A 27,431-nucleotide genomic window follows, 5' to 3' on the forward strand; every position below is an offset into this window, starting at 1 on the left:
GCCTCTCCAAACACGATCAGCCCATCGATGCGCTCCGTGTTCAGGGAGATCTCCTTCTGGAAGCCCTGCACCAACAGGTTGGATGGATGGACAGAGAGAAAGAAAGAATATGCGCAGATTTTGAAAACCTCCCATCAAATGAAAAACATTCTTGGAGATGTGTAACAGACAGGTCACATATTTATAGACATTATTAATTTCTTCTCTTCTTATCAACTGGAGCACCCGGAGGAAACCCACATGAACACAGGGAGAACATGCCAACTCCACACAGAAAGGACCTGGGACAGACTTTATTTTCTTTTTATTTATTTTCTTTTACTATTAACTTTTTGATTGATTCATATTTGTTGACAGACATATGTATTGCATAATCTAACATTGATTACAATTATTTGGATTTGTTGACTTGCTTTGGCAATGTACTTTTGAGAGAGTGCGAGAGTGCGTGAGTGAGTGATCGTGCGTGTGTATGTGTGTGTATCTGTGTGTGCGTGTGGGTGTGTGTGTGTGTGTGTGTATGTGTATCTGTGTGTGCGTGCGTGTACAGTATGTGTGTATGTGTGTGTATCTGTGTGTGCGTGTGTGTGTGTGTGTGTGTGTGTACAGTATGTGTGTGTGTGTGTGTGTGTATATCTGTGTGTGCGTGTGTGTGTGTACAGTATGTGTGTGTGTACAGTATGTGTGTGTGTGTGTGTGTGTGTGTGTGTGTGTGTGCCCTCACGTTGAGCTGCTGGATCTTGTGGTGCACGTCACTCTGTGAAAAGTGCTCGACGTTGGTGAGCTGCAGGTCCAGCTCCGTCAGCCACACCAACATGCTCTCCCTGGTGCCTTCAAAGTCCTCCCGCTGGCTGGTAAAATACTGAGAGACAGGGGGAACAAAACCATGGAAGGCACAGGGGACAGAGGAGACACGCGCGCATGTTATTTTCTTCCTTAATTTAACAGGGAGAGTGGGAAAACGTTCTCTTGAAGTCCCTGAACAGGTGTAGATTGCTGTGCACAATCACAGCACGCAAGATTCAAATTCATTCATTATGGAGCATGAGAGGCAATAAAAAAGTCAATAGAAGACAGAATTATCAACAAATGAAAGAGATGGAAACATTGAGAAGGGAATGACAGATATAACAGAAATGACATTCAGAAATGATTGTCAGTTTCACATAATAAGCAAGAGATTTCTCTTGTAAAATGCCCCTTTTTACATAACGTGTCTGTGGTTGTTATGTTCTAAGCACGAGAGTGTTGGATTTAAAATAAGTTAACTTTCCTCCCATACATGAGTGTATTTTGTGAAACGGCCACCTGGCAGTATTTCCCATCACGCATCTGTCACTTCCTGTTAGTACCTTGAGCCTGCGGAGGATGGCAGCAACTCTGCGGTGCAGTGCGTCCCAGCGCCGGTTGCCTTGGTGGACCATGGCTTTGAGCTGGCTGGCCCGGTCGGTGCGGTTCTCCCTGGCCAGGCGGCGGTACTGCTTATTCACCAGCTCCAGCTGGGTCAGCCTCTCATGGACCTGCCTCTGGAAACCCTGAGGAGGAGAGGGCGTGACGCAGGCATTTTAGGGCTTGGGCCGATTTTCAAGAATATCCAATATTGCGATATTTGCCGAATCCAAATGCATATATTTTTTATTTCATTAACAGAGCATGCAAACTTGGGCATAAGGGGAATTAATAATCCATCCACATACAACAACATTTTGGCAAAAAAATAAAAATAATAATAATAATATTTTTGCAAACCGCTTTCTATAAGCAGATTGCTAACCTTTTCTCCCCCCCTACTAATCAGAAGTATTTGCATGCATGACTCATGTTGAGACCAAATGTGATGAGCAACAACAGAAGAAATCTGTTATACTATTAATCATAATATGTCATTTATGTACCTGAAACATAAAATACAATAATATCTGATCATGTTAACATACCCTCCCCCTCCACGACGATAATATTGTGATATTTGAAAGGGACTATATCGCGATATTTCCATTTTGGATATTGCTCAAGCCCAATTGGTTTAAATTGAAGACAGAGATCATGACTCCAAATAACAAAAAAATATTTGCATTATGTTAACAACATTGCATTTTTCTCTCATTGGATTTAACTTTGCACGTATACGTTTTCTTTTCTTGTGACAAATCTCATATTCACACTGCACATACAGGCAAGCACTGAGTCAAGTCCCCTTTATTCCTGAGGAAGGAAAAAAGTTGAGAGTGCTCGGAAGGCCAAAACCGGTGTGGTGAAGGTGCTCTTTGGTGAGCATCACAAAGGGTTCAAAAAAGAACCTTTGTTTTGTTTATTTTCTAACCCTACAATTGAAGCACTGAATCAAGTCACCTTTATTTCCTACAACTGACCTCAAACTTCTTGAGCTCCTCCTTGGCCACGGTGTAAAGGACGTCTGCAGAGTTGGGATTGGCGGCGGTACGCTCGGCCATCTTGAGCCAATCCTCAAACCGCGAGTAGTCGTCGAGGAACTTACACCACAGTCTCCACGTCTCCTCAATCCTACAAGGGGACAACGTCAAGATATTTATAGGCCCTTTTCACGGTGGCCATATTGGCTCTCAAAGGCAGGATAGACACAGGTGTAGCAAAACATCCCTTAGGGTTTCCAACTTCCAGTCCATTTTGGTGTTCCAGGGCTGAAGCCCTAATTAGTGAGTTGGTTGCACCTGTGTTTATCCTGGCTTTTAGACACAAAATGGCAGCTGTGAAAAGGGTCTATTGTCTACTATACAGGTTATTCTGTAAGCTCAGTGAAGGTTATTACAGCTGAAAAATGGTTTATACATCTATAAACTCTCCGGTAAATTTCATCAAAGTGAAGATGCCACGATTCATTGAGGTTTTATTAAATATTAATTTAATGCTTCATAAGGTGCAATATGAGGTCAGGGACTTAGAATAACTGTGGCCAAGATAATTTCAGGCAGTGAAGAAGAACAATAGTTACAAGTTCAATAAAAGTGCTATCAACTCTGTGTTTTTCTAATCAGTGTTGGTGTTTATGAAATAGCAAGGCTGGTTGGTTTCAAAACAACCCTTTTAACCGTTCAGAGCACTTAGATAGGACAAGCTGAACCACTTGCAATAAAAATAAGCTAATTAAAAAAGTGGGTTCCATTATCGGTATCCCCGACTCTTTGGAAATGGTCACAGAGCAGCGTACAAAGAGAAAGCTAGACACCATACTGAGAAACGAGGGTCATCCTCTTAAAAGCTGAGGAGAGCACTTTTTAGTGGTCGTTTTGTACATCTGATCAAGGTGCAGTACTGAGCGTTTTAGGAGGTCAGTTTAGGAGGTTCAACGCGCGGTTTTAACGCAACAGGGGTCTATTTGACGTGATCTTTGTTTTATACTGTACAGTTGTGTGATGGTGGCTGTCACCTCTGTTTTTTAGTATTCTATTTCCTGTCTGTTTGCTTGACTCTATTGTAAACTGCATGTTCTGCGCTTGTGATACTATGAATTTCCCCTTGGGGATCAATAAATGATATCAATCAATCAAGTCCAGATGATTGCACGCACACACACACACACACACACACGCACGCATGCACGCGCGCACACACACACACACACACACACACACACACACACACACACACACATATATATAAACAAGGACAACAACAAAGAGTCCATTAAAAATGCAATTATGGTGTGTGTTAATGTGTCCTCCCACAAGCTCTGTTTCTTTTCTTTTTAATTTTAATTTGTTCAAACCTGACAATCACTTTAAATCTGAAGCCATGAATAATAGCTTTTCTTCAAAATGCATAATTGTATTTGGAATGAAAGTCTTTATAACTTAATAATTAATTTTTTTTCCAGTTCACTTCAATTCATGCATCGTGGTGGAGCTGTGAAGTTGCAACAAGCTAACCTGAACTAACTGTGGCAGTAACCATTATAGAGCAGCTTTATAGACTGTTCCTTTTCACTGCTGTTGCATTGGAAAATCCATTTCACACGACATTACAATTCAAATAGCTCGTGGAAGCGTTTGGCTAGCGGCTACACGCCTCATTTCAACTTCAGGAAGGGGGCCTTCATGGTACATCAGCAGCTGACAGATGAAAAAAGGAGAGAGTACTGCCAGAAAAAAGGAGAAAGTACTGCCAGAAAAGTTTCATTTTTTTCAAACCTTTTTCGACTTCTTGATAAAAAAAAAGTAAGAAAGTAATCTTTCTTCTTCACTTGCTCGTTAACATTTACGCATCACAACTTCTCCTACAGTCCTACTACTGTATACTGCTGTAGTGTGTCATCACTCAAACTGGAGGCAAAGAGGATCACGGGGGATTAAAGTCGTGGCAACGAGGGGCGTCCGGGTAGTGTAGTGGTAGATTCCCTGCCTACCAACATGAGGGTCACAGGTTCATGGCCCTGTGTTACCTCCGGCTTGGTCCGGCGTCCATACAGGCACGATTGGCCGTGTCTGCGGGTGGGAAGACGGAGTCCTGGTCGCTGCACTAGTGCCTGTTCGTGGGGGGAGGGGAACTGGGGGGAATAGGGGTACTAAATGTTAAATGTCTCCAAAACCAAGGAAGTAGTAGTGGACTTTCACAGGAGCCGTGGAGACCACCTTCCACTGGTCATCAACAACACTGCAGTTCAACAAGTGTCCAACTACAAGTTCCTTGGTGAGACCATCTCCTCCGTGGTGTGACCATCTCCTCCACTCTGAAGTGCGGAGACAACACCACTAGCATCTTGAAGAAAGCCCACCAGAGACTTTTCTTTCTGGTACAATTGAGGAAGTATGGTATGTCTGTGAATGGCATGGTGCAGTTCTATAGAGCAGCAGTGGAGAGCATCCTCACATAATGCTATAACAGTTTGGTTTCTAAACGTGTCTGCTGAGGACACGTCCCACCCAGCAAACAACCTCTTTAACTTCCTGCCTTCTCAGACAACATTCAGAAGTGTTAAGACCAAAACATCCAGGTTTCAGAACAGCACATACCCTGAAGCTGTCCGCCTTCTAAACACCCTTAATCTAACACACTAAATCCCCCTACACATGATCCGTGGTAAAACAGCTCTGTGCTACCCTTGGCACAGCTCGATTTTGCCACTTTTGTGCTGCGCCCAGAGTTCAAAATATCTCAACGCTGACCTGCTTATCTCTGACCTTTCATGAGCGCAACCAATCAGAGGAGAAGAAGCTAGCCACTCGTGTCACTGCCGCTGCTCACCTCTCATCCTGCAGATTTGAGCTCCGCTCAGCAGATGGCTCGACCTCGCGGTGAGAAAAGTGCAGAACGCTCATCATGTGAACGTGCCTTAACTGTACAATTCAGATAATGCACTTGTAGCACTTTCCAGGGGGCCTACATTACACTTTAAACACTATACAGTGTTGTTGCTACCCCACAACCCCCCCCCCCCCCCCCCCCCCCTTCCCATGGTGTCTACAGCGTTGCAGGGATGACGTATTTTTGTAGTCGGAACGCGGAAGTCCCGGACTTTTTGGCGCAATGCTTCAAATAATCTCTCTGGGCAATGCAAGCTTATTCAAACGCGAACCAGTGTTCAGCGGGATAATCTTCGCACACGAGGACCACTTTCATGAGTTTTGAAGCGTAAATGCAAAAGCCCCATGTTGAGTTGTTATGGAGGCATGGATCACCCTCTGCAGGTCGCTCTGGGGAAGATAGGAACCGAAGCTGGAAAAAGCTGGTGGAAAAAGTGTGTGTGTGTGCGTGTGCGTGCCTGCATGTGTGTGTGGGTGCGTGTGCGTGCCTGCGTGCGTGCGTGCATACCTGAGCCTCCTCTCCAGAGCCATGGCACAGATGGTCCTCCAGCGCTGGTCCAGGCTGCGGCTGGTCTCCTGCAGGGAGTCCCCCTCGGCCTCGTCCCCCCCGGCCGCGTCCTCGTCCCCCAGCAGCACGTCACACAGGCTGAGCACCGAGGCCACGCCCTCTGTGTGCTGCTCTATGTCCCGCTGCAGCTCCTGCACACACACACACACACACACACACACACACACACACACACACACACGCACGCGCACACACACACACACACACACACACACACACACACACGTGAAGACAGACATTGTCCCAGGCCACACCCACAGACAATGGGGCGTGAGACTCAAAAAAAGGACCAATATGAATAATGAATGTAAGTAGAGGTGGAGAAAGAGACAATGGGACAGAGGGAGGGACAGACTGCTGCAGGAAGGACTCCTAAAACCTGGAAATGTGTTAGCATGGGTTCCCTCATCTCTGGATCTGGTGGTGGTGGTGACAGACGCTGTAGGCGATGGGTCTGGACCTACCTGGTGTTCTTGCAGCCTCTTCTGGATCTCATGGTGGTGACAGATGCTGTAGGTGATGGGTCTGGACCTACCTAGTGCTCCTGCAGCCTCTTCTGGATCTCGTGGTGGTGACAGATGCTGTAGGTGATGGGTCTGAACCTACCTGGTGTTCTTGCAGCCTCTTCTGGATCTCGTGGTGGTGACAGACGCTGTAGGTGATGGGTCTGAACCTACCTGGTGTTCTTGCAGCCTCTTCTGGATCTCATGGTGGTGACAGACGCTGTAGGTGATGGGTCTGAACCTACCTAGTGCTCCTGCAGCCTCTTCTGGATCTCGTGGTGGTGACAGACGCTGTAGGTGATGGGTCTGGACCTACCTGGTGTTCTTGCAGCCTCTTCTGGATCTCATGGTGGTGACAGACGCTGTAGGTGATGGGTCTGAACCTACCTAGTGCTCCTGCAGCCTCTTCTGGATCTCGTGGTGGTGACAGACGCTGTAGGTGATGGGTCTGGACCTACCTGGTGTTCTTGCAGCCTCTTCTGGATCTCATGGTGGTGACAGACGCTGTAGGTGATGGGTCTGAACCTACCTGGTGTTCTTGCAGCCTCTTCTGGATCTCGTGGTGGTGCCAGACGCTGTAGGTGATGGGTCTGGACCTACCTGGTGTTCTTGCAGCCTCTTCTGGATCTGGTGGTGGTGACAGACGCTGTAGGTGATGGGTCTGGACATACCTGGTGTTCTTGCAGCCTCTTCTGGATCTCGTGGTGGTGACAGACGCTGTAGGTGATGGGTCTGGACCTACCTGGTGTTCTTGCAGCCTCTTCTGGATCTGGTGGTGGTGACAGACGCTGTAGGTGATGGGTCTGGACATACCTGGTGTTCTTGCAGCCTCTTCTGGATCTGGTGGTGGTGACAGACGCTGTAGGTGATGGGTCTGGACATACCTGGTGTTCTTGCAGCCTCTTCTGGATCTCGTGGTGGTGACAGACGCTGTAGGTGATGGGTCTGGACATACCTGGTGTTCTTGCAGCCTCTTCTGGATCTCGTGGTGGTGACAGACGCTGTAGGTGATGGGTCTGGACCTACCTGGTGCTCTTGCAGCCTCTTTTGGATCTCATGGTGGTGAAAGACGCTGTAGGTGATGGGTCTGGACCTACCTGGTGCTCTTGCAGCCTCTTCTGGATCTGGTGGTGGTGACAGACGCTGTAGGTGATGGGTCTGGACCTACCTGGTGTTCTTGCAGCCTCTTCTGGATCTCATGGTGGTGACAGACGCTGTAGGTGATGGGTCTGGACAGCTCGCCCTCCATGCGGCACAGCCAGGAGCGCAGGTTAGCCATGTTCTTATCCAGCTGCTGCACCTGCACCAGAGTCTCCCTCAGCTTCTTCACCCTGAAAAAACATGGCTGTTAGCACCATGCTTATTTATACTGTATATATAAATATATAAATATATATAAATATGTGTGTGTGTGTGTGTGTGTGTGTGTGTGTGTGTGTGTGTGTGTGTGTGTGTGTGTGTGTATGTATATATATATATATATATACAGTAATCCATATTTAAGGAAGAAATCAAGACTGTTAGTAATTTCTGTTAAGTAAAACATTTTCAGGTTTGATTTATTTGAAGCTGACAAATAGCCACGAAAGGAAGAAAGAAAAGAAAGAAAGAAAAGAAAGAAAGAAAGAAAGAATAAAAATTCACTACCCGACAACTCTCCAAGGTGTCTCCTAGAACTTCCAAAGTCACCATAGCAACTGACCCCCTTGTGAACACACACACAGACACACGTGTGCGCACACACACACACACACACACACACACACACACACACACACAGACACACGTGTGCGCGCACACACACACACACACACACACACACACCCCCCACCACCCTGACCAGCGTCATAGCAACGCTTGACACAAAAGCCAGCACTCTTTTGAAGCTCTCAAAAGCCTGAAGTGTGCCCCAGTTGGGGAGTTTGAGTTAATTTCCCCATCTGATCCTTCCTGTCCTGTTAAGGTCCAACAGGACCGGTCAGGCCCGAGTCAGAGTCAGAGTCAATTTATTTACCATTTGCAGTCGAAACTACATTGGAATTGGGGTGCAAGAGCTTAAAACATAGACACATATATGACAAATCATGACAACATAAAATAGCATATAAAAAGACAAACGATACAAAAGTTTAAAAAGTAAGTAAGGTAAAATAAGTGAATAAAACAATAATATGAGACAGGTACATCTGTGGATAAAGGCCCGAGTCATCCAGCTGACTTTTAAAGTGCAGGAATAAAGTGCACAGACAGACATAAAGTGCACAGTAATAAAGTACCTAAGCAAGGATGAGTATTGCATGGTTAAAAACCAGTATAAGACATCTTATACAAAAGAAAGCAACAGAAAAAAGGTCTAGGTGTCTAGGTGGTCTAGAGACAAATCAGAGATCTTAGGCTCGGTTCACACCGGGCACCCAAGCCTTGCCTATGCCTTGCCTTTACCCACGCTTTTAAATAGGCGTCCGTTTTAGTCAACGAGGCTGTGTACACCGTGCGCCTGAGTGTGAACCCTGCGTGTACCCACGCCTTGCCTGTGCCTTGCCGATTTTATCGTTTAGGCGTGAGTTCTATTTTCAAGCCGACTAGGCGCGTGCAGGCAGGCTTCTTCTGTCAAGCCATGAAAGAAAAACGCGACAATATCCGTGGGAAATGGCAAAGTCAACTGAATTTAAAAATAAAATGGAGTTACTACAACAGTGTTGAGCAGAGAGGGAGAGAGAGAGAGAGATTGACGGGTGGCTATCACGTGGGGCTTTCTCCCCGTCGGCAAACAAATCTTCAGGAGAGAGAATAGCGACCGAAGAAGCAAGATGGACAATGTTGTTGTGCCAGCACATATTCTTGCAAGATTACCTCTCTAAAAAGTCTGACTATAGTCAGACCTGGTTCTACATATCCAGCATCAATAGAACATTAAATATATCAGATTTATTTGACCTACCCATGATAATTCGGGACCACACGTGAAAAAATACAGTCGGGAGAGAGGAGAGGCGCTTGTGACTCGGCTCAGGTTAGGCGTGCGAAGGCGTGCGGTGTGATCACAAAAGCGTGTGGTAGGTTCACGCCCAGCTCAAGGTCTGCAGGTGTAGGCGTAGGTTGAGGCAAGGCAAGGCGTAGGTGCCCTGTGTGAACGTAGCGTAATGTTTAGATTTGTGATCGTTCAAACTACGCACAGCACTCGGGTAAAAGCTTCTCGCAAAGCGAGTGGTGGAGCACTTAATGGAGCGGTAGCGTCTACCCAGAGGGAGTAATTCAAAAAGACTGGCGGCCGGGTGACCTGCAGGGTCCCTGACAATACTGGAGGCCCGGGACAGAAGTCTGGAGCTATAGAGCTCTTCTAAAGCCGGCAGGTTGGCACCAGTTATCTTGCGGGCAAGGCGCACTACCCTATTTAAGGATTTTCGCTCCTTAACAGTAAGGTTACCAAACCATACAGTGAAGGAACTAGTGAGAATGCTCTCAATAATACAGCGATAAAAGTTAACAAGGATCTGGCTGTTGTGGGTGAACTCCTTAAGTCTTCTTAAGAAGAAAAGATGTTGCTGAGACTTTTTAACAATCGCTTTGGTATTTGAGTGCCAGCTAAGATCATCCGAAATGGTGACACCAAGAAATGTGATACTTCTCAACCTCTGTACCATTGATTGTTATAGGATGGTGAGGTGCCTTTGTACGGCGGAAGTCGACGACGAGCTCCTTTGTCTTGGAGGCATTAAGAATGAGGTTGTTGGCCTCGCTCCACTTGACTAGTTTTTCTACCTCAGATCTGTAGTTAGACTCGTCATTTCAGCTAATGAGCCCAATGACAGTGGTGTCATCCGCGTATTTAACTATCAGGTTGTTGAGGTAGTGAGCGATACAGTCATGAGTAAAAAGAGTAAACAAGAAAGACCTAAGAATGCATCCTTGCAGCGAGCCAGTGCTCAGAACAAGTATGTCAGACAGATTATTTCTGATCCTGACTCTGAGGCCTCATAATTAAAAAGCTAAAAATCCATTCACAAAGAGCATCACACAGACCAAGATTTAGCAGTTTATGGATCAGAAGTGAGGGAATGATCGTATTAAAAGCAGAGCTATAGTCTATGAAAAGCATTCTGACATAAGCTTCACTTTTATCCAGGTGTTCATATACAGAGTTCAAAGCTATAGAAACTGCATCCTCAACTGATCTGTTTTTCCTATAAGCAAACTGCCAAGGATCAAGAGTAGAAGGAATCTGACATTTAATGTAGAGGGAGAAGCTCTCCACTAAAAAGCATGTTAAGGTCCAACAGGACCGGTCAGGACCGAGAGGGAGAAGCTCTCCACTCAAAGCAGGTGGAGAACCACATTGTTAGGAAATATGTCATCATACGGATAGAAGTACAAGGGTGGTGTGTGTGTGTGTGTGTGTGTGTGTGTGTGTGTGTGTGTGTGTGTGTGTGTGTGTGTGTGTGTGTGTGTGTGTAGCTGCAAGTATATGGTTGCATAATTGATGTACAGCAGGGATACTCAACTTGCTTTGCCCGGGGGCCACTTTCGTGAAATGATAGGAGGCCAGGGGCCAGTTAATAAACAAACAATATACATTTTTCTGTAGCGGATTGTAGGTTTTTGGGGTGTCAGCCGGAGTTTAGTCTGACAATGTTGTGTACACCAGATAGTTAGTTAGGTTAAGTTAGTTAGGTTAAGTACATACATAAGTGCCTGGGTAGCAAGCAGACGGCGGTATTGTGAGTATTGGCCAGAATGACATGAACATTTGGACACTTATTCAGCGGGTATTTTGCATGTTGCGTTCAGGTGCACTGTATACATTTTTTTTTTTTTTTTTTTTTTTGCAATTCCATCGCGGGCCACACAGGGGGCATGTGGCCCGCGGGCCGCAAGTTGAGTATCACTGATGTACAGTATACACGCTAGTTAGCCAATCCTCTCTCTCTCTCTCTGTCTCTCTCTCTCTCTCTCCCTCCTCCCCTCCCCCCCCCCCCCCCTCCCTCCTCACCTCTGACAGCCTAACAAAGCCTAGCAGCTCCATGTGGAGCCGTGACAAAGAGTCGCTCAGGCGTCCCCGGCCCCCCGAGCGACGGGACAGGGGGAGAATGGATGGAGGGAAGATGGAGGAAAAGGGAGCTGGAAGATAAGTGAGGAGATGTGGTTGGAGGATGTTGTTGACAAAGCCCTAGTGGCCACAGGAGGCCTTGCAGTTGCCTGGTTACTGGGCTCAGTGAAGGCCGGGGCCAAACACCACATTACGTTCACTGTGATGGAGCGCTTCTGTGTCCAGGGACTTTTTGGAGTATTTTTAAAACCCTCGCTCCAGGGCTGCGGACAAAAAGTCTCCTTTTTAATATTCGTATTATGCAAACTTTTGCATTGTTAGTCTGGATGTTTTGAAATTTGGCCCAGGTATGCAGGGAAATGGTGGAAAATAGTCAAACACACCTTTCACTAGATGACGAGGCCTTTTCATAATGAAAAATGATGTAAACACACTGGTATTCAAAGGATTTAAATTCTAAGTAGGAATGAAATGTTGTTCTGTGCAATTTATTTATTTTATTTATACTACCCATCCAATTTTGCACCCTCTTAGCCTACATGTATAGGACACGTCTTGTCCTCTAAACTGAAGGGTAGGTGGAGATCGAGGGTTCAGTTCTGCCTTGAGAGTGATAGTATGATGTCACTTCCTCTCAGCAGGCTGATTTGCACTAAGCTGGTGGCACTGTGAGCAGCTGGGGTGGAGTGGATGGGAACAAGCCACAGACTGTGAGACACGGTCAGATGGTGTGGAGCCTTCACAGAGGAGGTGGGGTGAGGGTGGGCTGTGGTGGCAGCTGTGTGTGTGTGTGTGTGTGTGTGTGTGTGTGTGTGTGTGTGTGTGTGAGTGTGTGTGTGTGTGTGTGTGGGGGGGGGGGGGGGTGCGCTATGGCTAACTGGCTACTGGAGAGCTCATCTACTAACAGTTTGTTTTGTTTGGTCCCAACCTGAGTGCAAAAGCTGACTTTGTTTCATTTTGGATGTGTTTAGATTCACACTGTCCAGAAACATGTGAACCAGGGCTGGTAAACAAAAGTCACATGGACTCACACGTAGCTTGTGTATTGGACTTTGCTTTAGTAACCAGTTAAGAGCACGATATGATCCAGTTGAATATGACTTTTTTTTTTTGCACTTTTTGCAGAGGTTCTCAAACATCTTCATGTCATAGACCCTCAAAGAGTCACACATTAGGCTACAGCCCCCCCCCCCCCCACCCCACACACACACACAGACACGCGCACGCACACACACACACACGCACACGCACACACACACACACACACACACAATTCGTTCTACAGTAGGGACTCCCATACTGAATTGTTAGTGGTGAGTGTAATAATACCGGCAATAGCCATACCTTCCCTTAACTGGGATAATTTCTGGTGATATTAAACGTTGCTTCCTGTTACTGTGGGACCACCTGGACCTGCCCCAAGGACCTCTGCTGGTCCGGACCCCACTTTGACAAGCATTGAGTCAATGCATGCCTACAGGACCTCTGCTGGTCCGGACCCCACTTTGACAAGCATTGAGTCAATGCATGCCGACAGATCCGTCTCTTTCCCACCCAGACGGACCCTCCCCTCCCTCGGGTCATCCCACTCTGACACTCTGACACATGGGGAGGATCAGCGTAGACATGGGTCATCCCACTCCGACACATGGGGGGGATCAGCGTAGACATGGGTCATCCCACTCCGACACATGGGGGGGATCAGCGTAGACATGGGTCATCCCACTCTGACACATGGGGGGGGATCAGCGTAGACATGGGACCATATGGTGCCACCCCAAACTTGAACACAGACACTGTCCATCTGTGTGACAGTAACACTGCATCATCACAGTGGCTTCACCTACAGTGTGTGTACATTAAAAGCCATGCACTCATGGGCTAACACAACAGCAGGGGGACAGACGGGTCACAGTAGCAGAGCTATTGTTTAATTAACGGGTCCCACTTAAAGCCGTTCACTCTTTACTGATGTTTCTAATGGCAAAACGTAATTAGCAGAGATGCTCACAAGTCATATTTTGCAAGTCCAAGTCAAGTTTCAAGTTTTTGGTCACAAGTCCAAGTCAAGTTTCAAGTCTCTTATGGGTGAGCATTCTATCATCTGCTGCATGCCATCCAGTCTGCTTAGAACACTGCATAGCTCAAACTAAGGGATTCAAAGCATGTACTGTATTATCCTCACTCCTTATCTATTAGAATACAGTAGCAGCAATGATTAGAGATGACATTAGTAGACATGTCCTTCATGTTAATGCAGCAAAAAAATAAAATAAAGATTGTTCACAAGTCCCAAACCTTCAAGTCCAAGTCAAGTCTCAAGTCTTTAAGGACGAGTCTCAAGTCAAGTCTCAAGTCACTGTGTGTGTGACTTAAGTGCGACTCAAGTCCAAATCTCTGGTGAACACACACACACACCCCACACACACACACACATTGGGAGATTGGTATCCGCAGTGGTCCCTGGGGAAATTTGGTTTGGTACATATTGGTACTTGGTCTGAAAAGTTTGGGGACACACACACACACACACACACACACACACACACACACACACACACACACACACACACACACACACAGTCACCTGGCTTCGATGCGGTGGAAGAGGTTGTGCCAGCGCTGGCTGACCTCGTGCAGGGAGCCGTGCACCTGGCTCTGTGTGGCCTGGTCACTGGCTAACAGCAGCTGCTGTCCCAGCTGCTTCAGGTGCCTCTTGTTCTCGCTGAACAGGTTGATCTCTTCCATGCAGTCCTGTGGAGACACAACACTCTTCACTCTGTGCTGCACCACACGTCTCCAAACTAGGAAGTGGAAGAACCTCGTAAGTAGCGTGTATATAGGACAAATCAGCGTGACATCACAGCAACAAAAAAGCACTTCCGGGTGCCACTGCAGCAGTTAACTAGTAAGCTGTGCAAAACAAACATTAATACCTCAAGAAACTCAGTGGTGGACAAGTTACTTTCAAAATGTAATATACTAAATATTACTAGTGGCTTTAATTTGAAAGTTACTTTACAATATTACTGTCTGTGTAGAATAACTTGTTACTTATTACACTACTTTTGCATTACTTTCACTAAAATAACAGCAGTAGTAGAATGACATCGCCACCCCGGAACTATCCCGACAAATAATTTAAACCGTCTTGAAGTCAGTGTAAACCGTTGAAAATTCTAAATGTTATCATTTTCCTTTGTTATTGTCATCTATAGTGGTTATTTGCATAAAAACACACAATTTGATTAGGAAATGATTGTATCTTAATTTAAATATATGCTTTGATGTCAAATGTAACTGAATTTGTAACTTGTGTTACTTAACAAAGTAACTGGTATAAGATTATAGAAATCCTATTGGTAATAAGTTATATTATTGAGTTACTGATAAAAGTAATATATTAAGTACTATATTATTATGTGATATGTTACTTTTGTAATGAGTTACCCCCAATACTACAAAAAGTATACATCACATGGCTTATATTTTGACTTTGTGAGTGAGAGCAAAAGTAGCTCAAGGGTCTGATGTATATATGTATGCAGTGTTAAAGTTGTGTGAACTGTCACAATTTTAAATGTGTGGATTTAGTAAAAACTACAGCCTGCAAGAGTGAGACACTCAAGGCTGGCTCCATACGGTCCCATTATAAAGGTTGAAAAAACATAAACTGCAAATTTTCAAACCGTACAAAAGATAAATTAAAGCTGAATTGAGGTGATCGAGTCCTAAAAGTGGTGACTCGTTTACAGTTTAAATGGAGTGTCTAGCTTAAAAGGAGCAGCTAGAGTTCAAAGAGGGCGTGGTTTCACATTGAACTGCTGTTTAAAACAAACAGCAGTTAGTTTCTTTACAACCTGATCCCTCGTATACAATGCAGTTGGAATTTAAAATCACACTTTGTGGATTCTTGCATGCATTTTTGTTGCATATCCAGGATTAACATGAATAGACTGCACACACATTTTTTTGCAGTGTTATTAAATCTTGTCCAAAAGGTTAAACATTTTAAGGAAAACATTAAGCACAAGATTTAAGGGTGTTTTGTGCAGCCGATTCTATTTTATGGACACCTTAACTCTGACCCTAAGAGAAATGTTAACCTAAGGTGCTTTGTGCAACTGGGCCCAGGTGTAAAGGGTGATACTGTAGTACTGTAATATGAAGTGGCTGTCATTTTCTCATCCCATCTGACAGCCCACAACAATAATGATGTAATGTCCCAAAGCAATTATTAACATGTGCACAACATGAGCACGGGGTCACGAGGTCACGAGGAGACAGGAGAGCACAAAAGAGCCTCTGTCAGTGAAAGGACAACTGTTGTGTGAGAACAAAGACCCAGCAGCCATTCCAGGCCTCCACTCTGTTACAGTATAGCCTACATACAGTAGGAGCCTCCACTCTGTCACAGTATAGCCTACATACAGTAGGAGCCTCCACTCTGTTACAGTATAGCCTACATACAGTAGGGAGCCTCCACTCTGTTACAGTATAGCCTACATACAGTAGGAGCCTCCACTCTGTTACAGTATAGCCTACATACAGTAGGAGCCTCCACTCTGTTACAGTATAGCCTACATACAGTAGGAGCCTCCACTCTGTTACAGTATAGCCTACATACAGTAGGAGCCTCCACTCTGTTACAGTATAGCCTACATACAGTAGGGAGCCTCCACTCTGTTACAGTATAGCCTACATACAGTAGGAGCCTCCACTCTGTTACAGTATAGCCTACATACAGTAGGAGCCTCCACTCTGTTACAGTATAGCCTACATACAGTAGGAGCCTCCACTCTGTTACAGTATAGCCTACATACAGTAGGAGCCTCCACTCTGTTACAGTATAGACCAAATCACTGTGACGTCACCATGTAAACAAATTTACTTCCGGGTACCACTTGGGGAAGGCGGCAGGTTTAAATGTGCGTGTTGTCAAATAAATGCTGTCAAACCCTCTCGTTGTTTTTGGCCGACTACTTTCAATTTCAATGGTTAAACGGTTGGTAAACATGCTTGTCCGACATATCTAGCCTTTCTTCTGTGTTTGTTTTATGTAGTGTTAGCTAGCTAATAATGTTTGTTTGTCTGTCAAACTCGCAGTTTTTTTGCAGACTCGTAACCTCGCGTCACCAGGCTCTTCTCGGCGAGAGCAGACTCGTTAACGTTAGAGACAGAGCTACCGACGCCACGTTAATTTAATTTAGCGTCAAGTCTACTCTGGTCTGGTCCAACAGGTAAATAAGCTAGTCTGGTCTCCACTAACGTTAGTGAAAGTGTTGTTATGAATGATATTAAACAACAACACAACACGGACGAACCATTTTTGTCTTCTTTGTCTGTTTTTGTCTTCAACACGTCAGTTTGTGCCGTTCACCGCCATTATAATGTGTGGACCTCAGGGGTACCCGGAAGTAAATGTAAACATCCCGCTGATTTGGTCTATAGCCTACATACAGTAGGAGCCTCCACTCTGTTACAGTATAGCCTACATACAGTAGGAGCCTCCACTCTGTTACAGTATAGCCTACATACAGTAGGAGCCTCCACTCTGTTACAGTATAGCCTACATACAGTAGGAGCCTCCACTCTGTTACAGTATAGCCTACATACAGTAGGAGCCTCCACTCTGTTACAGTATAGCCTACATACAGTAGGAGCCTCCACTCTGTTACAGTATAGCCTACATACAGAGTAGGATAATGCATGTATGCATTTTACACAGGTGGTATTTAGGTATCCTGGTAAACCAGCCCGTCACGTGAACTCACATTTCATTTGGTTCTGCGTGACGGTCTGGCCCCAACTCTTCACCCAGTCCTTAGCAGGGGCGGGAGCATGGGCGGGCATAGTTGCCTTGACAGACAACTCCTTCAGCCAATCAGCATCAGATCCAGTCAAACCCAAATCCACTCGGGAGAATGGCAAAAACATGTTTTCCACCAAGAAACTCTGTGGTTGCGGCCTCCTGTACTCCTGTACTTGTTTAATTGTTGTTATAGAGTCTATTTCTGCAATAACGGCACTTTATGGCTGTTTAAACTAGACAAACGCTGACGTTACTCCTCGAGGCGTGATTTCTAACCCCACATAGGATAAGCAATAACCACGCCCTGTGGCGCCGGGATTGGCCAGGCAGGAGCAACACTGGAGGGTACGCAGCCCAACGATTTCATGAACCAACTGAATAGCTCTTGAGAACAGACAGCGATTTCGAGAGCGGACATTGAAATGAATTATGGTCACCTACCTTCCTTAGCATAGTAATAATAATAATAAGCATAATACTTGTAATCTACACAATGTACACAATCTACAAAAACATGCAATAATATAAACGGTGTTGTGTTCACGTTCATAGCTCATATAATATAATGTATCATATCGTTAATTTCAAGCTCAATTCATACCCAGAGAAAAGGTACAGCACTGAAAATGTAACAAGCAATAGTTTTTTAAACATCTTTATTTTAAAAGATGAAAAACCCCAGGTGCTTTAGTCCCAAGCTTCAATGCTCCTGGCCAATCCCGGAGCCACAGGGCGTGGTTATTGCTTATCCTATGTGGGGTTAGAAATCACGCCTCCTCGAGACGATCAGGCAAAAAGGCGGCCATTATTGTTTTGTTAGTGCAGTGCTAGTGGCGTTCCTGATTGGCCAACTTGCGCTGTCAATCACAGCGCAGTCGCTGATTGGCTCTTCTGCTCTGCAGCTTCTGCTAAACACCGCCCCACTGGCTTTGGGGCCAGACCGTCACGCAGAACCGAATGAAATGTGAGTTCACCTGACGGGCTGGTTTACCAGGCTAGTATTTAGGCCCTAATTTGTAGACTAAGTGTGGCAATGCACAGAATGCACCATGTGTCATTATTAAGACTGGTACGCAAATAGAATTCCTTGAAAAAGCTTAAAGGGATAGTTCACATTTTTTTAAATCTAGCCCTGCTACTTACTTACCAATGATGAGCGTGACCCCATTGACCTTGCATGCATTTTTGCCGAACTCTCCAGAGCTACTATGAGGAACAGCATGGACTGAGCTGAGAAAGAACTAACATCAACATCATCATTGGTAAGTAGCAAATAGGAATAGACTTCAATCAAATTTTCGACATTTTCCCCCGTTGTTATTTTTTGTTTTTGTGCCAAACGGAATGTTTTATGGTCACTCATGATTCAGTAGGTCACGGTTGGCTTGGTTCAAGCCTTAAAACTCGTTATATAAGGATTTTTTCCAACCGTCTATGGAGAAGATCTAAATGACGTCACGAAAAAGTCAGGTGACTGTTGAGCTCTATACGCTACAAAGACAGCATATATTCTCTTTACCTTCTTCAGCTTCTCCACCATCTCCTCGATGCTGAGGTCTCCACTGTGGCACACCTTGTTCTCCATCTGACTCAGCCAATCACACAGCTCCTTGTTCTTGTCGTTGAAGATGGTCCAGGCATTGAGGCGGTCAGCGATTTCCTGCCTGCGCAGAGACACCTGAGGAGGGTCCAGTTTACATTGTGAATGTTAAGGCGACACTAACTTGCTGTGGCTGTCCTACAAGGCAGCAAGAGACAACGCTTTGACTTATTTCACTTCAATGCCCAGAAATCCTCTAAGGTGTCGGTGACATCGGTAAACTGCACACAGCACGCCCATGGTTAGAAACATGGGCACTCTGTGATGCTTTATAGCAAAGGACACCAAAGGGCTGTATTTATACAGCGGTAGATTCCCTGCCTACCAACACGAGGGTCGCAGGTTCGACTTCCCGTGTTACCTCCGGCTTGGTCGGGCGTCCATACAGGCACAATTGGCCGTGTCTGTGGGTGGGAAGCTGGATTAAGGGTATGTGTCCTGGTCACTGCGCTAGTGCCTCCTCTGGTCAGTTGGGGCACCTGTTCGGGGGGAGGGGGGAGAATAGCGTGATCCTCTCACGTGTTACGTCCCGCTGGTGAGAAACCCCTCGCTGTCAGGTGAAAAGAAGCAACTTGCGACTGCACATGTATCAGAGGAAGCATGTGTACAACTACAGTTCTGCCCAGATTGGCAGTGGGGGTGGAGCAACGACCAATTGGAGAAAGATTTCTGTATTCTAGGAGAAACTCTGACCTAATTATAATACACAACAAACACTGTAAAGCTTTTGGTAGACTTGAACTAGCTTAATGGTTCAAGAAGTGGTAAAGCTGTAGGCAGCCATTCACTATAGCCTATAGTGAATCACTATTATAAAAAGTTTTCACAAATCTACCGTATGTTGCACAAAATATACAAATTACAGAGAAAAATATATATTGAAGTCTATCCTTGTGAATATTAGAGTCATTATGGTACTGTACAGTATTTAAGTCAATACAATGCACTGAAGTAAAGTGAATTATCGTCACACTGAACCCACAGTGGCTATTTAATCTATTGAATCTCTATGGGAGTCTGTATAATCAACTAAATTGAGAGAAGCCCCCAAGAGAGCCTGGCTCTTCACATGATAAATTAACGGGGTCCAATTTCCTAATGACAGCTTAACACGGTAACACCCCATTACACAGATAAGGAGGGGCTGTTGATCTTTTTCAGGTCAAAGAGCTTAGCTTAGCTTAGCTTAGCACGCCTGCAGCGCTTGTTTGGGGGGCAGCCATATTTTACTGTTCACTGGCATTTATTTGTTTTTCATGAGCCCTGGTCTGGTTTTGATGTAACTCCGCCGGGCCTTTTGGACTCTGGAGTATTGAGGTTGCATTGTGTGCTGCAGTCACCCTGTGAGGACCCACAACAATAGACCCTGTCCCCCAGAATCCCTTCAGCCCAGCCAAGCCATCTGTTCTGTGGACTCACTCCACCGGCTCCCCCCACCTACAACCTGTTAACTATGCAAAGGAAGCTGTTGTGGCTCAGATCCTGATCCATGATGTCAGCAATGGACAAAGTAGAGACATCTCATGTTACGCTTACCACACATGAAGGTAGTGAATTATTAGCCGAACAATTTCAGAGTTCAATAAAAAAATCAGAGACATTTTCTTATAAATAAAAATGTCAGGGTACTGGACACACTGTTTGATTGACAGGTGATCTCAGGGAAGAGCAGTGCAAAAGCACCACAGCAATAAACATTTAGCAACAAAGATGGAGACCAAAAATAAATAAATAAATAAATAAAATAAAATAAATCTTGTGGATTACCACTCAAGATTTGTATATGAATAATGTCCCACATAATTTGCGTCACATTTTTTATGCAATGTCATTGCAGTCTTAATAAATTCCCTAGATTCCTAATCCCCACAGTTGGGACAGCTGTATTCATTCTAACTTACAGCAGCAAAACGATGTTAATATTGAGTGGGAGAAACTCCACGCTGCATCTGTGCAGCAACACCTGCCAGACCAGCAGCAGGTGGGAGCAGTCAGTCGAGCCGAGCGTCCAATTAACATGAGCGCAAATGATCACAAGGCCTCAACCAGTGATGCTCAACCAGAGGCTCTAGAGCCACATGCTGCTCCTTTATGGGTAGTTGTGGCTCTTTTAAGTCCTACTTTAAATAAATAAATGAATGAATGAATGAATGAATGAATACATAAATACATAAATAAATAAATAAATAAATAAATAAATAAATAAATAAATAAAGAGAGGAAAGGGACCTTTTTTAGATGGTTGCTCTAGCAAATGAGTAGGGCAAGGTTGCGTTCTACTGGCCTAAAATTCACCTTTTTCACTTCCCAACCAATTCACCCATTGTTGTGTCTAAAAGGCAGGAAGTAACACAGGTGCAAGAAAGACATTAATGAGGATTTCCAATCCATTTAGCTTTTTCCCTAATTAATGTTTTGCTTGCACCTGTGTTACTTCCTGCCTTTTAGAGACACAACGGGTGTGAATTGGGTGGGAAGTGAAATAGGCTACCCGTCGGTTTCCCGAGAACAAGCGTCTTAAGCTGAAAGACCTAAGTGTAAGGAGTTCAGCCTCTGTGGACAGAGCTATGCCAACATTAATGCACTTACAGTACAACCTGTTCTGACATTGTTCAGCCTGTCAAGTGTCTATTTCAAAACCTATGTAGATATGCAGTAAATGCTGCCATTTTCTTTGTATTCTTATAGATTGTTTTAACTTGACAACATGCTGTACACGTAAAAGGTCTAAATGGACCCAGGTTTATTTCCTGTTGCAGCGTTTGCTAATACAATCATTGACAGGACATAAGCTAGGTTCCAAACTGTTCCCTAGCAACAGAATGCCAGTGAAACCATCTATATACACCAGTTTTCTGAAAAACACATTCTAGCAACCAAAACTATTTCGCACATAGCTCACATCTAACCTACGAATCAGCCTTGAACTTTAGTAGTGTGTGTGTGTGTGTGTGTGTGTGTGTGTGTGTGTGTGTGTGTAGGTGAAATGTGGAGAAAACAGCTTCAATTCAATTATCAAACTGAGAGAAGCACAATTTTGGCCCAGCATCCCCTCCATGAACCAGCCTATGCGTGTGTGTGTGTGTGTGTGTGTGTGTGTGTGTGTGTGTGTGTGTGTGTGTGTGTGTGTGTGTCCAATCCCAGTGGTGCAGGAGGCTTTGTGCTGCCGGTGATGGCCAAGACAGCGCTGGTAGAAACTTTTCCCTCCTCTCCCTCTCTCTCTCTTTCTCTCTCTCTCTCCCTCTCTCTTATTCTCTGGTCTCTCTCTGGTCTCTCTCACCTTGGTGCAGAGCTCTTCCCACTGGCAGTGGAGTTGTTCCAGCTGCTGCTCCAGCAGAGCCGAGTCCCCCGCCGCCACATAGTGAGACAGGTCCGTCTGCATGGTCGCCAACTCCCTCAATCCACTGGCCAGACGCTCCAGAGAGACCTCGTTCTCCTGCATCACACACACGCGCACACACACACACACACACACACACACACACACACACACACACACACACAACTAAGCGGTCAGACAGACAGGCCTGCACCGGCTGCTATAGCCCCTTCTCTAACACTCTCTGAGCAGCCGGATTAAAGGAGTGTTGGCAGGACAGGGGGAGGGTCAGAGGGGTAGGAAGGGGGAGGGGAGTGACAGCAGGGGGGTAAGAGATGAGAGAAAGGGGGGGACACTCACAATAGAGGAGCTCTATCAGGATTGGGGGTAGCTGCGACGAGGGGGTGGGTGATGGGAGAAACTTTGACTTTGACTTCTTCAAACAGATTGATCCTGGTATAATTAATGAGGACTGTTACGGCCCTAGGCCATATGTGTATTGTATTGTTTCTCTACCCTGTTTGCATGTGGTGTGGATGTGTGCTTGTGTGCTGAGTGAGAGTTCTTGTTGTGAGTGGATCTTCTAACAGGTGATGGCAATCGGCAGTGATTGGCCAGTGGTGGCTGCTGATTGGTCGACTCCGCAGTTCACTTCCTTTAAAGCTCCCTGGATTCAGCAAGATGGTGGGGAGAGGGCTGTGGTCATTCTCCCCCATTTCTCCTCACTCCTCAACACCATGTTAGCTTTTAGCTATGAATTTTACTGTTGTTGCTGGAGTCTGTGGTGTGCCTGCCTTCTGAGAAGCAGTAAGGGTTAACTGCCATTTTTTTTGTGGTTTTGTTTTCTCCTGTTTCTTTAGTTAGGGAGTTTAGTTAATGTCTTTTGGTTATTTACTTTCTGGTAGGGATTATCTAGTGGGGGGGTGGGTGAGTTGTTTGTTTGCTTTGTTTCTTTATAGTTTTGGCATTGGTTATCCCTGAAGTCAATGTTTCTGGAACATCTAGATCTGTCTAACCTTCAGTGTCTATGCTGTAATATTTATTATGTCAAATAAATGGCCCTTTTTTGCCTTTTTAAAGCCTTGCTCTTGTGTCACTTTTATGGTGCGGCCTGACCCTAGACCGGGTCGTAACAAGGACGTGGACCGCCTTCTCTTTACATTTTAATTTTGATATTTATTATTATTGTATATTTATTTATTGTATACAGCAGAGGTTCTCAAATGTTTTTCAGCCGAGGACCCCTTACTTACAAGATAGAAAATCTACCGGGGACCCCCTCATTCTGATTCTAATTGTTTCCACGGTAACGTGCTTGACTTTTAAATTGATAGGTTTGTTAGATTAGAATGTAATCCATGAACCATTTTAGATTTAAAGCGTAAAATATTTTTGTATTCTCAACTATGAAGCTTTTGCAAAAAAAAGAAAATAAAAAAAAGTTTTTATTTTTATTTTCCCGAAAACAGTTTGCAAAGTGCCACGGACCCCTGGGGGTCCCAGCACCCCCATTTGAGAACCAATGGTATACAGTGCCTGGATCACTCTTAATAGTTTCCATATAAGTGTTGCAGCTCTGAGAAGATCATAGTTTATTATTAGAGTTCATTGCAACATCTACTTAAAATACTACTAAAAAAACATCACTTCACAGCAGATGAACGTAGCCTGGTTAAAAGCATCCTGATCACATGAAGCCACATTCTGTTTCCCGCCACAAATCGCTCTGGACTTCCACCCGCGGCTGGAAGTCCAGACATATACGTAGAGCCAAACAGGATGTGAGGTCACGTTACCAGGCTATGTGGTTGCTCACCTGAAATAGTTAAAAAACAAACCCTTCTTAAATCAGCTACTGGATATTAACTTCATATTTTCATTTTTAAAACTGGTGCATCTACAGGTCACACAAACATCTATGACACACTGGAGCCAGTGATCTACCAGGGATATGTGGATGATTCTGTAAGTTGGTCAACGGCCACAGGGCAATCTCTCAACAACCTGGGTATTACTTTAATGACGGGTAAGTTGATTAACGGCCTCAGGGCAATCTCACAACAACCTGGGTATTACTTTAATGACAGGTAAGTTGATTAACGGCCTCAGGGCAATCTCACAACAACCTGGGTATTACTTTAATGACAGGTAAGTTGATTAACGGCCTCAGGGCAATCTCACAACAACCTGGGTATTACTTTAATGTGGGCTGTGAGAGACACATTGTTGTCTTTTGACCCATTATGGTTTCCTCCCTCACTTGTGGCCCGAGGGGCAGATGCAGCCCGCGATAAGAGTGGCCCCACCGACCATTTTAGAATTCATAATGAATACTTATATTAACGTTAAAGTCGAGCTGAACCCAAAAATGACTTTTATTTTCTTTTAGTTCAAATACCTGGGTATGCAGTGCACCTATTTAATGATTTTTCACATCAAAAGTTAATTTTTCAAGATTTCATTGATAACAGTAATGTACAGTTTGCTGACGTCACCTAGTACTATCAAATTTCTACCCCATTTCAACCAATCATATCACGACATGCAGCTGTCAATCAAATCTTCATTTCAGGATAATTTTCTCTTCCAAATGAAGTAGAAAATGGCGCCTAGTGCCTGTCATCTGGCCGAATTCCCATCCCATAAACTAACTACTAACTTGGCCAATTGTTAGAAACATGAACAAAAAACAAAAACTATAATCTCTAAGAATGCAAAGAAATGTAACTGGCTCGTTAAAATGCGCATTCCAGGGATATCGTATTTACAGTAGCGATAATGGCGCGCGCATCCGAGAGCTTGGTTGTCAGGGGTTGCACTTCGGAGATTCCAGGCCGACGTGCTGCACTCTCCGCTTGGCAACACGAAGGCAGCTGGCTGCCTGCGGGTCGCTGAGCTCCACTCCTCCCGTCAAAAGGCTCTTCCCGAGGGGAGCGCCACAACACACTGAATCCCACTCGATTTGGAGGCGGAACACGCCAGGATTGGCCAAAACCCAATCCAGTCCCCAGAATTGTCAAATAAAATCATCGACATGATACTCAACCTGTCATCTTAGACAAACTATGTTTTTCAGTCTGAAACGGACTCATATGCACGTGACGAACAGGTCCAGTTCGACTTTAAATAAAGTTTGACTGGGCGTCTGGGTAGTGTAGCGGTAAATTCCCTGCCTACCGACACGAGGGTCACAGGTTCGCGCCCCCGCGTTACCTCCGGCTTGGTCGGGCGTCCATACCGGCACGATTGACTGTGCCTCCTCTGGTCGGTCGGGGCGCCTGTTCAGGGCGGAAGGGAACTGGTGGGAATAGCGTGATCCTCCCACGTGCTACGTCCTGCCGGTTATGCTCCCCGCTGTCAGGTGAAAAGAAGCGGCTGGCAACTGCGCATGTGTCGGAGGAAGCATGGTGCTAGTCTACGTACCTACAACCTACAATCTACTACAGGAAAAATACTATTAATGTTTTTGTATTAACTGGCCCCTGGCCTCCTGTCATTTAGCAAAAGTGGCCCGATGCAAAGCCAGTGGAGTATAACCTGCTAGTGTCCAGTATCACTCATACTCGACTGATATGATTTCATAACTAATTCACATGAAGTTATTATAGCTTTGTTATGTTTGTGATCACCTGAATGAGCGGCTCTTCCTCTGAGGCCTGTAGTCTTTCAGGCCGTGGCTGCTTCAGCCTCGTCTTCAGTTGGTCCAGTTGCTGCGTGCTGATGGTGATCCCCTCCTCACACTGCTGACACTTCTAAACACACAACAGAGAGAGCAGCGGGATATGAAGAGGTCTCTGGAGTTTGTGTCTAACAAACATCTGACACACTGTGTTTGGCCATTTGTCTAGTTGAAGCACATCAATGAAAACGATGAAAACATTTACAGGATTCTTTATAGATCTGGCATCCACCCTCAACACAGTTTTGAGAATCACTGAATTAGATCAGATAAAACAGGAGGCATCAACCAACACAGACACATTCAGAGACAAGCTGCTTTTACGTGTGCTATAATATAGTCATTCCATTCATACCTTGTTCACCTACAGCAGCAAGTACTAAGTAAAGAATGGTAATTTAGACATTTGTTGCTTAAGACTTTTGCTTTGTTGTTGACTTTTTTTTTTATAAAATTAGTTACGCAAACTAACTATAAAAATAAACCTACTCCAATATAGTACTACCCTGAAATGTGTTTTAGTGAAGCCACACAGTAATTGTTATATGACAAAATGTGTATTGCATGATATTGTATGTAAAACATTCAAAGATGCTACTGATTCGTTATTCCACGCTTAAAGTTCAAAACCAAAACATTCATGTCAAATTTTGTCATATATTATGTTATATATATATATATGCTTCCTCCGACATATACTGTACATATATGATAGGGTAAAGTTTGCAGTTGTTTTCATTTGTGTCATCAACACTGGTGTGTGATCTTAACCTTTATGTGACTTGTTGCATGGAGGGATTTCCCATCCCCTGTTCAGCTGGAAGGGTTAACACAACTTCCCCTGACCCTGTGGGAGGCCAGGACATTATTAACACAGCTGATGAAGCCGGCTCGCCCCTGTGTCACAGGCTCACAGGCACACACAGCAGTGAACAGTCAGGGCTGGACAGTGCTACATATGACATATGTAGCACGTGCTATGGAAAAATGGGTCTGTGCTATGAATGAATTTAACGCAGTAGCACACGTGCTATGTTGTTTTGAAACACATTTTTTGTTAAGGTTTGGATTTTGTGTGCCCTGCATGCAACAATGTCCTTTGTCAGTCACAGACCCATTTAAGTGATGAGCTGCACTACGTGTGGTTGTTTTTAGAGATGGTAACATACACGACCATGGCAAACCATCTCAGGCAAACGCGCTTGGAAATGGGTCTTCACATCAACAACTTGAAGACTTCGACCATGAATGTGCAGGTTGTTTAATCAACACATCAAATGATGTCTTTATATGCTGTGCATATATGCACTTCCCTGCACTTTAGATATCCGTGCAATGTACCTGTGTGTGTGTGTGTGTGTGTGTGTGTGTGTGTGTGTGTGTGTGTGTGTGTGTGCGTGTGTGTGTGTGTGTGTGCATGCGTGTGTGTGTGCGTGTTGCTGTTTATATTGTATTTTATCTTGTTGGCCAGCGGTGCCTGTTCTTTATCTAGATACTTAGTCACTTTATGCAATTTTTTTGCACTTTAGTATTATTATTATCAGTATTATTGCTGCACCTTTTTCATAGTACTTGACAGTACTTTTTGTGTGCCTTGCTACATGTTTCAATGTCCTCATATTTT

The 27,431-nt window shown here is 44.8% G+C and overlaps 1 protein-coding gene across 1 annotated transcript in view; it reads right to left on the bottom strand.

Annotated features, from left to right (window-relative positions):
* The window catches only part of syne2a (spectrin repeat containing, nuclear envelope 2a), a gene marked incomplete at its 5' end in the record, with an annotated part of 223,959 nt that overhangs the window by 21,815 nt on the left and 174,713 nt on the right, over window positions 1-27,431 (bottom strand). The window contains 10 exons of the mRNA XM_083642872.1: window positions 1-65; window positions 725-862; window positions 1,353-1,535; window positions 2,373-2,523; window positions 5,788-5,978; window positions 7,519-7,681; window positions 13,985-14,151; window positions 18,729-18,887; window positions 22,090-22,245; window positions 25,758-25,880. The exon at window positions 1-65 is cut by the window's left edge and continues 127 nt beyond it. Of these exons, the coding sequence (XP_083498998.1) occupies window positions 1-65; window positions 725-862; window positions 1,353-1,535; window positions 2,373-2,523; window positions 5,788-5,978; window positions 7,519-7,681; window positions 13,985-14,151; window positions 18,729-18,887; window positions 22,090-22,245; window positions 25,758-25,880 (1,496 nt within the window). The remainder of the gene's footprint in view (window positions 66-724; window positions 863-1,352; window positions 1,536-2,372; window positions 2,524-5,787; window positions 5,979-7,518; window positions 7,682-13,984; window positions 14,152-18,728; window positions 18,888-22,089; window positions 22,246-25,757; window positions 25,881-27,431) is intronic.

This window comes from Poromitra crassiceps (genome assembly GCF_964638095.1).
Source record: "Poromitra crassiceps genome assembly, chromosome: 9".
Taxonomy (NCBI): Eukaryota; Metazoa; Chordata; class Actinopteri; order Beryciformes; family Melamphaidae; genus Poromitra; species Poromitra crassiceps.